Below are 13,960 nucleotides of genomic sequence, written 5' to 3'. Positions count from 1 at the left end.
CCAAACTCTTTTTAAAAGCTTCCCAGAGCTACCTGTAGAAGTGGACATTCTGTTTCTGTTTCCAGTGTCCAGTCAGCTTTATTCTGAACATAGAAATCCCCTCTAGCCCTCAGTCTGCATCTGCCAGCCTGCAGCAGGAAAATGCCCTCTGTGGTGGAGTCTGTGGCTGCAGAGAACAGGACAGAGTTTTCAAAAGGCAGCCCAAGCTGGCTGAGCCAAGGAAGTGAATGCCTGAGCATCCCCTGGAGTGTAAATTCATGCTGGCAGGAGGTGTCTATCTGCACATCCACTGCTCTGCCATCACACTGCAGCTTCATTAACAAGCCCATGTTGCAGATGTTCTGTCGAAATGAGCCCCCCAAGACTGCAGCATGAGGCAATCCCATCCTCTGCAACAGAAAAGATTACATGGTTTAAAACACACAAAGTAAAGCAACTGTCTGCCTCATTCGTTCCTAAGTCATGAGAAAGCTTTCCTTCTTTCTGAAACAATCTGCTTTTGGAAAGGACCATACAAGACAGCTTGTTTCATAGAGAAATCAGAAATTTCAGAAGTTTCTGATTTCTCTATGGTGAAAAACCTGGAAAAAAATAAATAGGAGGGAGGGGGAAAAGAAGAATAAATACTACAATAACCTTTTCATAACTAATGTAGAAGGAAAAAATCTTAACCTCTACAATTCCAAATTGAAAGGGCATGCTTTTCACTTTTAGGACAAAAGTTTATTTTAATTAAAAAACTATTATTAAGCAAAATTTTTATGGCAACAGCTGTAACATCTACCATTGCATTACTCTAAATTAATATCTTCAAATACACTTCCCCTTGCAAGTGCTCTGACTCACTGCTCTGCCAGAACAACTTCAATGACCAAATTTGGTCTATCCATAAATGTGTCAGGAGACAGTTTTCTGTGACTCAGTGATCTGAAATACACAGACTAGAAGGGCATGCAAAAAACAATCTGGGCTTACCTCTAGACTGATGCACTTGTTTCTAAAAGCAAGTACCCATCCTGTCTCATTGTTTGCCAGGCTCACTTCCCCATCAGCTTCCAAAGTACAAGGCCCAAGGACAATACCAAGGATGCCCTTGTATTTGTCACTTCTCATGGCTAACACCTTCAGGTGGTTCTCTCTGGCAATTCCCAGAGAATGAAGTGAAGGCAAAGAATGCTGGAAGTCGATTTCTAAATGAGGATTGGTGTTAGTGGTAGCATAGAGTTGCAGGCAGGCAAATATGTCATGAAAAGAAACACGTCCAAAGAGGATGACAGTAAAGTTGCTGGTAAATATTGACCCATTCAGTAAAACTCTTGCTGGAGTCTGAAAAATTACAGAAAACTGTTGTCAAGTTTGCTTTCCTGTCAAGTCACATGCTGTTTTTAAAAGCTAATATTACTAAAAGAGAACTGTTGCCTACACCATTTTGTATTCATCCTATATAATTATAAATGCTGAAACAAATGGAGAGATGGACCCGTATCTTTATTTTGGAGTTCCATAATAGAAATAACAGGAAGAAAACCCAAGCCAATAATTAATGGAGTGAAAATATTTGAAAATGCACACAAAACTTCCAGGAAGCTCAAATCCATTTCTATGTGTCTGACACTTTCAGTTCTTAGATTCCCTTCATGGTAGTTAAGACACTATGTTGTTGAGAGTAAAGTTTATAAATTAAGCCAGTACCTCAAAATGGTGAAATGCAATTGCACCATTGCAAAGGCCAGAAAGTTGTTTGTTAGCAGATTCTCCACTGCAAGCAACCTGTTGATGTTGTCAATAAAAAGCACATTCAGATTATGAAGAAAAGCAGGGAGGACTAAAATTCAAAAGAGCAAGTTACAGGGCTGCTTTAAGGATCAAATGGATGAAGGCACCGAAACATAGATTTAAGATTAAATATTAGAGTTCTGTTTCAAAAAGATAAACAGTTTAGTGTTTAGTGATTAGTGCACTAAATACATTACAATATATGTCAGGATTTCTGCAAACCTCTAGTGCACGTGGAAGAATGTCCATCAGTCCTCCCACATCATGGTGAAGTAAAAGAGAAATTTCCACAGCAGTGCCAGTGGTTTTCTTCTCTATTTCAATCTTGAGCTGCTCTGTCTCCACTGTGGTTGTTAGCCCCACAGCAATCTTTCTGGAGAAATTCTGTGTAGAAAAGAAACCAAATCATGGAAAGAAACAAACAACATCCTAGCAACAACTGGGAAAGGCAGAGTGTGTTTCATAGTGCTTAAACATCACAGCCTGTATCAGGGCAGCAGCACTGGTAAAATAAAAGTGCAAATTCATCAAGGCAGCCTCTTTTCAAACAGAGATTGTACTGTTATGCCACATCATCTAAATGCAGTGTATCAATAATTTTTCTGGCTCCAAAACATACTGAGAGCATTCAGTACCCTGAAGGATTTGAGCCCTCAGGCACAAACAAAGCACTGGAACTACTAGAAAGCAAGGTAAAGGAACAGTTTAGAATTCCTTCTCTCACCTCTGTTTCTCACCCTACCACAGTGGTTGAAGCCACCCAAATATAAGCATATGAGTGACTCGAGCCTTTCAGTGGATGTCTGAGATAGCAAAGGATTTGAACCCTTCTTTTATGGAAAGATAATCTGACATGCAAAAGAGCTGGAACGTTCACAGATCTGTAGCAGAAATGCAGATAGAGAGAACAGTGGCCAAGCAACCCCATACCAGGAATCGTGGTCCAGAATGCTTCTGTGGGTAGGAGTTTCCAAAGGGAAAGGGAAGCAAAACACTGTTCTGCTCTTTAGCAGCCTTGCAAAGGATGACACGAGGACCAGTTATATCCAGTACCAGATACAAGCCTTAGGCCTGCTGCTCCACTTCTCATTTATAGGGAAAAGATAAAATTGGACAAGACATCTGTTCATATGCAGCAAAGCACTTCACTTAAATGAGAACTGAAAGTAGCATCTCATTTAGTCTAGATTCAGGTCCAAGAGCTCAGATGACAGGTCCACAGTATGACAAGGAACCAGACAACACCTTTCTTTCATTCAGTAATTTAGTATGTCTCTAAAACAGAGCAGCTCCTAAAATAAATATATACAATGCACAGGAAAAGTCTAGAGTTATATAGTCCTGCCAGAAATTAAACTTTCACAGGCAGAAATCTTCTTACCTCATAATAGCCAGCAGCTTCTAAAACAAAAGGGATCCCAAGTTTCTTTATCTTTGAGATGTTGTGCTTTAGGATCACAGATAGCTGGGATGTTGGAGGCTCTGTGGCCAGTCTGTGCCCCTCTAACACAGCAGCAATCCTTTCACTGCCACTCTGCAGGGCTATGGCAATGGTGTGATTTCCTGTGCCATGCTCACATGTGGCAGTAAGAATGCCATCCAAAGGTAACCCTATTGACAGGGAAGGAAGTAAAATCAACACAGCACTTCTGGGTTGGCATAACAGACTACAGAGAAGATGTATTATAGATCAAAAGAAGCCTTCTATAGTTTTTCATAAGAAAAGACACACCTTTAAATAAATTGTGATCACTTTACTGATATTTATAGAAGGACATTACCTACCAGGTGAAAATAGTATTGAAAAGAGACTGCTAAATTAAAATGTGCCATGCACTTTGGAAATCAAGATTTTTCCTTTTCTTAGTAAATGATATTTATCAATTGGTATTGTGTCCAACTCCAGTAGTCAGCTGTCAAAAAGATTCAGAAAATATTTACTCTGTCCAAAGGAACCCATGCAAAATTACTGATAACTCCAGCTCAGGAAAACCCACAGTTTTGCTTAGGAAACAACACTTGGCATAAAACTATACTTAGAGGAACTGGTCAGCTTAGAGGCTGCACAAGAACACAGATGTACAAGAGAGAAATCATTTACTCTGAAATATTTCAAAACTCTTCTAACTATTTCTGTGTCCATTTTACTGAATTATCTCAACAATATTAAAAAGAATGCTGCTAAGACTAGATCACATTTTGTTCTGGTGTGAGCAAACACAAGTCATCTGTTTCCATTGGTCAGCAGTCATTTAGATAAATTCACCATGTTAGACCACACAGTGAAATCAGATTTTCTTCCTACCTGCATTTTTTAAGAAGTCGACATTATGTGTGAAAGTCCCACTGATTCTGCCATGCCCATGATCCATGATATTAAGAAAATCTACAGAAAGAGCCTTCTCATCCACCTGGAAGCTAGCTAGCCCCCTTTTCTTCTCTTTACTCAGTTCCAGGTGTCCTTTCAGTCTTGCCTCCACTGGGATTGCCCGACTGCCATTCTGAACAATGGCAACAGTGATATTGTGCACAGTGCTTTTCCCAAACACATTCCTGTTCCTGACATGCAGTCCATACAGTCTTTTGTTGATCATCACATTGATGTTACCTGTAACAGGCAGAAATTATTACTGTGGAGAGAGATTCTTGGGAAAAAATAACCACAGTTTTAGAAGTAATGTATACACTAACCATTGCTTTAACACCAGGAGGAAGTAGAAGAATTTCCATTTATTATACTAGGTAATTTTGTCTAATCTAGAAAGCAAATCAGTTCAGTGTTGAGGGTTTCTGTACTAGTGAGTGTTTGTATTTAAAACAAATTACATAATGGTATTTCTGGCAGCTATTCCTTTTTATTCACCAAGCTGCCTGTGCCCTTAGGCCATGTACTATACTGCACTCCCTCTGAAGGAAACTTTATAGATGGATTGTGACCTACTACTTGTGTAATTGCAGGCTAAACAATCCCTCCAGAGCTCTGCAGTGACCTACTCCACCCATGGAGCCATTCAAAAGAGTAGGAGTCTCAAGTCAGCTCTCCCATTTCAGAAGAGGAAGGAGGCCACCCACTATTTCCTTTAATCCATGAAAACATGAAAAATCCCAAACTATGTTAGTTCACTGAAAAGTACTCTCAACCTGATGACCAGTGATTCATTTTGCATGCAAAATACTCTGCTCTGCATTATACAGAATCACAGAATGGGTCAGCCAGGGAGACCTTAAAGCCCATCTTGTCCCAAGCCCTCTGCCACAAGCAGGGACACCTTCCACTGTCCCATGTTGTTCAAAGCCTGTCCAGCCTGGCCTTGAACACTTCCAGGGATGGGGCAGCCACAGCTTCTCAGGGCAACCTGTTCCATTGTCTGATCACTCTCATATGGAAGAATTTCTTCCTAATATCCAATCTAAACCTGCCTTCTGTCAGTTTGAAGCCATTCCCCCTTGTCCTGTCTCTCCAGGCCCTTGTCTAAAGTGCCTCTCCAGCTCTCTTGGAGCCCCTTTAGTCCTGGAAGGGTCTCTAAGGTCTCCCTGGAGCCTTCTCTTCTCGAGGCTGACAACCCCAGCTCTCCCAGCCTGGTTCCAGAGCAGAGGGGCTCCAATCCCTGACCACCTCTGTGATCATCAGTGTGCTCTGGACTCACTCCCACAGGTACACATTGCTCTTCTGTTGGGGCCCCCAGAGCTGGATGCATTGCACAGCTCAGGAAGGATTACATTAAAATTAAGAAGTTTTCTTAGGTAGCTGCAGGTTAGAACAAAACACAAAGAAACAGAATACCATCGTGAGTGTTGTTTTTGCACTTCAGTAATCCATCCAGAGAAAGGAGATGAGGTATGGCATTTAATCCAGTAAAAGTGTGCTGGACTTTTCCATTCAGGGACAAAACAAAACCAACTTTCTGCTCCCTGACTCCCATGAAATCCATGTGAACCCTGTTTTCATTAAGCTTCAAGTCAGAAGATAACAGAAGTCTAAAAAGACAGACATAAAAATTGCTAGTAAGATATTAATGTTTGATTCAGGATTGTCAAGACACCCCTCCTCACTCAAAGCAGGATCAGTGAGAGCAGGGTGCTCAGGAGTGTGTGTGGTCCTGTTTGGAGTATCTCCAAGTATGGAGACTCCACAGACTTTCTTTCACTCATTCCAGTGTTGTGAATCAGGCAATCAAATGCCTTGCAGTCAGCACACACTGATGTTTATAAACATCACCAGATGTTTATAAATTCCTCAGTAAATCTTCACAGATTGGCAGACTAATTTTTCTTTAAATTTCTTGAATGTTTCTGTCATGGTTTATAATAAAAGAAAGAGTTGGAGAGACTTTGAGATGGAAATGAATCCTCCTCTGTCACAATATGAAATATCCCTTTGGTGCTGATTTAAAAGCAGCATTCAAGAATTCAGGTTAAAACATAATTCTAAGTGCCCCCATCTTTTGAGTTTGGTAAATGAACCAACAATAATTCTTTGCATCTTGGCCATGAATTGAACAGTGTTGGAGAAACACAGCACAGCTTTTTAAAAAAACTTGCTGGAGCAACAAAAGGCTCCATTTTCAGTGTTATAAGACTGAGACACAATTTTCACATTGTCTTCAACAAACTACCCGACATTCTAGACCCAAGTATGCTACACAAAATACCCAAAAGTGAGGCAATCACTCCAGTTTTCATAGTGTTAGACATCCTTCCTACAAACTGGAACCCTGTTGAAAGACTGATGACAAGTAAAACCTCAGTGAAAATCCACTCCATGGGAAGAACAAAACTACATAGTTCAGTGAAGTAAGATTCATTCCATCAGTCAGCAACTGAAGTCTGTACAGACTGCATCCTTCTAACTGTGCTCCACAAACATTCAACAGTTTATTTTTGTTTGTATTCTCCCTGTAAAACAAACCCTAAACAAATCATCATTCCAAAAATTTTAAGTGTTCTGTTTTCTTTCCTGTGAACTGCAATAAATTGCTCTCTTATGGCTTACCCTGGTATGTAAACAAATTAATGCACTATTGGAAGCCCAGAACTGCAAGCAAACTGCAGAACCACATGAAATACCCTTCTTGGAATATTTTATCTGATTTTTAATGTTACTAGTACATCTAATATGCTTTATCTAAATTGAAGTATCTTCTGATTTCTTTAGCACTTATTTCCTCATTCTCGTTATCCCATCCAATTGGTAACACTGGGACCTCTGCAGAAACACTAAATTCTTCACTGCATACTTTTGTATTTGTGAAATTTGAAAAATCAGCTGAAACTTGGGAGAGCCAAATTTCTATTTCTCACCTCTGCCACCTCAGAGCTTTCTCCAACACTTTAAAAACCTTATAATAAACACTGGGAAGTGCCCTTTTCCACTGGCTTAGCCTGTACTATCTGTTCACTCAAAGTTCTCTATACAAAGTCCTTGGAAAGCAACTAGAAAACATTAATACAACTTATGCCAAGTTGTGAAATGCAAGGAGCAGAAGTATTTCAATAATAGGGATAACACATGAACTGACATTTACTCAGTGGCCTTGCTGCAGCCATAGGAAAGCAGTTACATTTCAATTTGTATCCCAGAACACTTCAGTTCCTCAACCAACATTCTGATTTCTTTACCTTGATGGAAGTATTTTGCCCATGAGCTGGAACTGTACTGATTCTGGGTTTGTCAGGACTGTCTGATGGAGAAAAGCCCTCAGTTCAACAATTCTGGTACTCCTCCTGTTTTCATTGTTCACATCGACCTCCAGCTTCAGCATTTCCCTTCCATTGGAATGAAGGTGAAGAGAGCCATTGACATTGTTTCCACCATAACTCTTCACAACTGCCTGGACCTGCACATAGAGAAAAAGGAGAGGACCTCAGATTATAATACACAATACTGAAACATCAGTAAGAGCAATGAGACTGCAGACATCAAGTCAGGACTTAACAAAAGCAGAGAGGGGAGTTTTTAGTTCTCATCATCTAACTTTAATTTTCTATGGCAATAAATTAAATTAGTATTGCCCAAGTTGAGTCTGTTCCATCTGTGAAGGTAATGGCTAAGTGATCTCCCTTGTCTTTATCCTGACCCTGTCACAACAAAACATGTGCTACATTAAATTTTAAGTACAATTTAACTCGACTTTAAGAGTTTTCTGAATTTCAGCCAAAACACAAGCCAACTATTCCAACGCCATGTAGCTATTCAGCCAGAACAAACTGTAACCATCAAAAGTTAACTGTTTTCCTAACAATTTACACCTCTCCACTACAGTCATTGAGTGTATGAACTCAAAAAGCTTCAAATTCAAGCAACAAGACTGAGGACTGACCTGTGAAGACATGTTCTTGTTGATGATGACTGTTACACTCACACCACAGTCCAAGTGTTCCAGTTTAGTCCGCCTGGAAAACAGCTCCCCACTGAGGCCCATTGCTTGTGGAAACTCAACCTATTTGACAAAGTAAAGTATCAGAACAGAACATTGCATTCCCCCCAGTTGCCTCATGTGATTTAATGTCTCAATTCCATGAAGTGGGTGATGCATATAAGCAAATGTGTGTATCAAATTTTACCAGTTTTATCCCAAGATACTGGAAAATATGTTGAAAGCAATAAAAAAGCATAGAAAAAAAAGGTCAATGTGTGCCTTACAAGGTATTATAGACACAAATTATTGGTACATAACTGAACCTGCTGAGATATCTACAGTTATTTGTTAGGTCCAGGACTCGATTGGATTAGGACATTTACCAGCATCAAACAATTGTCATTCTAAAGACAACACAGTAAAACAGCCACCAAGACATAAAAAATAAAATACCAAAATTAAAACCACCAATACCTGGAATGAGTGTGTCACATCCATGTGTAAAAGATGTCTAAAATCTCCATCACTGGATTTGTCCTGATACCGCCCTAGAAAACTGAGAACATCTTCCTTATTCACCTTTAAGACAGTCTCGAGCTCATGCTTCACCTGTGTGTTTAGAATGGGAATAAGAAAATAAAGCACTGAGTATTAACCCTGTGTAAAACGAAAGATCAGAGAGGTCATCCCTAAACATCGTGAAAAATGAAAGAGTTGCAAGCTCTTATGTTTTGGCTTAGAATGAAAAACAAGAAAATGAGGGAAAATAACTACATTTGGTAAGAAAGATGAAGAGATACAGCTAGATAAGGGTGAGAACCCTGAATCCATTCTATCCCAGTACTTGTTTTATTAATAACACTCATGCATAATAATAGTCTAAAAAAATATATTAAGTATTCTTATCATATTATTACACAAAATTAAGGAGGTACCAAGGACATAATCACCCTCTAAACATTTTGGCTGCAGCAGCTATGTGGCAAGAAACTAAAGACCTATAGCATGTTAAGATCTGAAAAGATAATAAAATGTAAATAAACAGGTAATGAACATGGGAAATTTACTCACATTTTGATGATTTAGAGTTAAAATGCACATTTCAACATCTTTAGGAAAAATGCTGTAGTTATAAGGATGAGTTAAGCCCGCACAAATCTAAAAAGAAGTTTGAGAGAAAATGCAAGGAACATAAGTAATATGCAGTAAACCACTCATTTGCAGGTTGTTTTGGCATATCAGACTAAAGGAAGCTCTTGGATAACTCACATAGGGGTTTTCAGGTTGGTAACCAAGTATAAGAGTCTGAACTGTTTCTTCCACCTCATTTATCAACATTTTTGTTTCCATGAAATAGTGCTTTTGCTTTTTATCAACAGTAAATGTTTCCTGCAGAAGGAAGCTCTGCAAAAAGGGCACTTTAAAAGGATGCCTGGAAAAAAACCAAGAAATAAACAAGTGTAAATGATCTTAATAGATAGCTACAAAAAGAAATCATACAGAGTTCAATTTGAACTCCAAAATTAGAAGTTGCCACCAAGGTATCAGGTATAGAAGTAAAACACATAGGACCAGACATTTAAGAAACTACAGAGCCTAAATGCAACTTCATACAAACTCCACACACTAACCTGATTTTTTGGCAAAGTTTCCCTCCTGAATTTGGTAAATGCCTGGAAGGGCATTGGAGAAGATGCTGCTCTAAAATTCTGACATGCATAACCAGCACATACACCTTCTACACCTGCATGGCCAAGACTTCATTTCAAACAGGGACAGTGTCCAACAGCTCCTGGCAGGTTTGAAAATTCCACCTATCCACATTTTATGCTTTCTGTAGAAACAGCATCTACATGCCAAGAATCCTGTGCAACAGATGTTCAGCACTACACAGCTCTAGGAATAGTTTACTACTTCAGTGTAATGTTTTCTGGACTTTATTAAATATTTCTGCAGTTTTTACTCAGTTATTACTTAGTCAGACCTCTTGGAAGCATGCACGAACCTTTATAAGCAGACACTAGCCCACCTTTGTACATGTTAGAATATCTGGTACAGCTCTTCCTTTACGTATTTTTTACTGAAAAGACACCTCCCAGTGTTTTAGTTATCTCTGAGCTGCACAGTGGCTCCTAAGGCAGCCTGTGCACTCCTCTTGATGCTGCTGTGCCATAAGAAAGCTGAGATTTCTCCAGAGGTGATCCAGGTGTCTCTAATCTGAGCATACATTTTTACTAAGGCCTTCAGGCTGGGCTTTAGCAATGGATAATTAAGAGAGAAGTTTCAGGGACAGGCAATATGTAGGAGCAGTGCACTCATTCTCATCAGAAAATGGAAACGTATTCCAGAATCTAAACAAGACCATTTGTTACATGTTTTAAGAGGATACCTCTGGCTTTAGAATGGCTACATAATACCTAAGGACTAGGAAAAATCACATGGATGACACAGAAGATCACATCTGGATTTTGGAACGTCTCACCACACCCAAATTTGTACACACCATAAATCCTGCTGTTTTCAGGAAAGGAGGCCATATGCCTGGCTGAGTTGCCAGCAACCATGTCACAGCACATGGTCTGTTGCCTTTGACAGCTTTGTTCACTGTCATTTCAACAAAGAGGACAAAAGCTAATGAATGCAAATAACCAGCCCACAAAGCTGCTGTGCTTGAGCAAGTTTAGGGAGCCAGATAGGACAAAGAACAGACTTTATGCATGTGGCACTCTCACTTTGTAAAGTCCAAAACATTTCCTAAGAGCATCAAGATGCACATTAAATTTAGGCCAAAACTTTCTTAAAAGATAAGAAATAAGAATACTAAACCTGAAATGGAGGGTTGCACGTTTTTGATAGAGCATCTTCTCCTTCCTCAACTCTTTTATCTGACCTTCACACTGCAGTATGACAGGCAGACTTTTATAATCTCTCCAGACAATCTTCACAGAAAAGTTTGTCTTCTTAGGCTGCACTCAGATCATGAGACCAGAACAGGAAAGGACAATTGCATCAGATTTAGTGCACTGATATTCAGGAACCTCAATATGGAAACCATATTGTTCAACAAGCTGCAGCAAGGCTGTTATTTCACAGACCAAACCATTTCTGCTGCAGTTTAAGTCTAGGTCTCTATTAATCTCTCAGAGGATTAAAAGTACCATCAATAGAAAACTGACTCCAGTAGAAGACAAATGCCCCTTGAGTGTCACCTACTTGCAACATAAGCAAGCTCTGATACATAAAAAACCAAACTGGGTTTTCAAAGCTATAGAAAAAGCCTTTTCAAAGCTATGTTTAGAAAAACACTTTTCAAGACTTCCTGCAAGGTGTGAATGGACCAAAGTAACTGATCAAAGTACCTCTTTTGAGGAGAAACTGCTGATTACCCTTCCTGTGCCGCAGACACCAAGCAGAGCAAAAATTATTTTAAGACTGGAAGGGATGTAGAGATTAAAATAGCATATAAACCTGGGTTGTTACCATGCTCACTAGCAGGCAAGAGATTCTGATTCTCCAAGACAATAGAATCTTCCACACCTCTCATACATTTGCATCAAGTTGTGAGTAATCACATCTCCAGCTGTCTTTCTAGTCATGCTTGTCTCTCACCCTCTCCTCCCTGAATGACTGTCTGGACTCCCTAATAGGTGAGAGGTACTCCAAACGATGTCTCACAAGTTTTTGTTTTCTTTTTGAACCTAGATTTACACTGCAGCCTGTCAAAACAGACAGAAATAGATGCAGTACTGGAAGGGTATAAGTTTCAACATTAGCAATAACATCGTTCAGGAAGAGAGTGCTGAGTCAAAAAATTTGGTTTTGTTTTTCTTTCTCACCATTGGCAGATTCTGATAGCTGGCTGTGAAGTTAAATTCCTGTTTTGCACTCTCTATCTTAAAGCAGAGAAGTTTGGCTCGTTCGTTATTCTCCAAATGAATCTCGTTCTTCACAAGCTGATTCCACAGAGAGATCATTTCACTATAGCTATGCAGAACATTTCTCCCAAGACGATTAAGTGTGGATGCCTGAAAAACAAAGACATTAGTCTGGCTGAGCCAGGACAAACAGCATTTCACCGTGCAGCAGCACAGCACAGAGGTGACAGAATGATCATTTACAAGAACTATTAGAAATGTGTGCCATCTTTTCCATTATCAAAATACTCCGAATTGCCATACAGAGTTCAAAGTTTTATTTTATCTCCTCCAAACAAGAGAGAGACAAAAAGTTAAACAGTTGATGAACACTTTTTTGTCATTCAAGAATGTTTCTCACATTCCTCCATGGCTGTGCCTAAAGCAGTAGTGACCTAAGGAGAAAAAGCTGATAAATGAACATTTTAATAATAAACATAAGTCAAATTGCATAGTGACAGAAGTTTACCACATTACTTAATGCACAGCAACTATGATGAAATCCATTTTAAACCTCTGCTGCATAGCACAGTCTAAAATAAATTAGGAGGAAGCTTAGAAACCATAGAGACAGGGCACAGTGACAGCACAGAGCCTTGTCCCCAAACACTCTGTGAAGCACATGTCACCAACCTGCAGGTATGTGGTAGCTGGTGTGTAAATGTGAACTTTTCCTTCCTTCTCATTGCCTTGATCTTTATAGAATAGTTCCAGTACAAGGTCTTTAATGGAGAGAGCTTTTCCAGCTGTCAGCTTGGATGTCAGTAAATAAGCAGAATGCTGAGGCTGGTGCAGTTTGTGAGCTGTGTACAGATAGAGCCATGGGGTGTCTATATTGAACCCACCTGCAAGGGACATATGTTAAAGCTGACAGGAACATGAGATTTCAAACTACCTGGATTCTAACTCCACACCAAGGCTGATAATATCCAGGGGTTCCAGAATGAAGCTAAAATGCTACTATCAACCTTTTCCAATTGCTAAAATCTCTGAGTTGTATATAATGAAATTAATCTACTTCACTAGTGTAAATGGAACTTCTGGAAGAGATCAGCCAGCCAGGCTGTGACAAGTTGGAGATTTCAAAAACTCAGCTAGACAAAGCCACAACAGATGTGATCTACTGCTAGAAACAGTCCTGACTGGAGCAGGAAGCTGGGCTGGACAGCCTCCAGAGTCTCTCTCTTCCAACAAACATCTTTATCATTCTGTTGCACTCATGCAAAACTGCTCAGAAAAACTGGGCAGCAGCTTCCAATGCTTTTCTAATCACAGACTGGAAATGGTTTGTGGTACTTCACCTTCCCACTTCTTCAGGCCATTTCTGGATGCATCCTTCCACTGCAGCCCAGCCACAAATGGTACATGGTCATTATACTGCACCTCAAAGTTGGTGCTGCTCTGCAAATACACCTGAGAGGTGTGCAAATGCTGCAGCTGGGTTCTATAATTCACCTGTTTTTCCAGGACTTGCAGGGTAAACTGGAAAAGAAGTGAAGCAAATTCAAATAAAAGCATGATCCTATTTTCAGGGCTGTGTAAGTTACACACAGAAGCAGGAAGGTCACAGCTTCTGGCTTTGCACATTTGCCATTCACTCTATAGATTTTCATGCATGCTCACCAATTATAGACTGAGGTTTCTGTAACATGCATTTGTTACAATTACAGGAGATTCAAAAAGAAAAAAGCTGTAATATTCTGAGTAATTATAACCTGCACCCTTTTTCCACATTGTGTCAGCAAAGCAGCTTTCATAAATCTCTACAATCATTTTATATGAGTAAACACCAACTTTTCCAGTGTTTGCACAATTTATCTTCTATCTAATGTCAGAGATCTTTGTTTCTGGGCTAAGACCTCACCTAGCTCAGAATTATTAGGTCTGGGTACTTGCCTTATATTATTAGTA

General features: G+C 39.6%; 1 protein-coding gene across 1 annotated transcript in view; it reads right to left on the bottom strand.

The window, feature by feature from the left end:
- Positions 1-13,960, bottom strand: part of APOLTP (apolipoprotein lipid transfer particle homolog) — a 53,811-nt gene that overhangs the window by 31,079 nt on the left and 8,772 nt on the right. The window contains exons 13-28 of the mRNA XM_088174448.1: positions 13,351-13,531; positions 12,683-12,894; positions 11,972-12,160; positions 10,962-11,101; positions 9,405-9,567; positions 9,207-9,293; positions 8,610-8,744; positions 8,097-8,216; positions 7,396-7,613; positions 5,561-5,754; positions 4,082-4,384; positions 3,158-3,387; positions 1,999-2,160; positions 1,693-1,770; positions 976-1,326; positions 33-389 (exon numbers count right to left, since the gene is read on the bottom strand). Coding sequence (XP_088030574.1) covers positions 33-389; positions 976-1,326; positions 1,693-1,770; positions 1,999-2,160; positions 3,158-3,387; positions 4,082-4,384; positions 5,561-5,754; positions 7,396-7,613; positions 8,097-8,216; positions 8,610-8,744; positions 9,207-9,293; positions 9,405-9,567; positions 10,962-11,101; positions 11,972-12,160; positions 12,683-12,894; positions 13,351-13,531 — 3,120 coding nt within the window. The remainder of the gene's footprint in view (positions 1-32; positions 390-975; positions 1,327-1,692; positions 1,771-1,998; positions 2,161-3,157; positions 3,388-4,081; positions 4,385-5,560; positions 5,755-7,395; positions 7,614-8,096; positions 8,217-8,609; positions 8,745-9,206; positions 9,294-9,404; positions 9,568-10,961; positions 11,102-11,971; positions 12,161-12,682; positions 12,895-13,350; positions 13,532-13,960) is intronic.

Source organism: Sturnus vulgaris, chromosome 16 (assembly GCF_052056855.1).
Source record: "Sturnus vulgaris isolate bStuVul1 chromosome 16, bStuVul1.hap1, whole genome shotgun sequence".
Lineage (NCBI taxonomy): Eukaryota > Metazoa > Chordata > Aves > Passeriformes > Sturnidae > Sturnus > Sturnus vulgaris.
The sequence above is the reverse complement of the archived record's forward strand: the minus strand, read 5'-3'. Positions and strand labels throughout refer to the sequence as shown.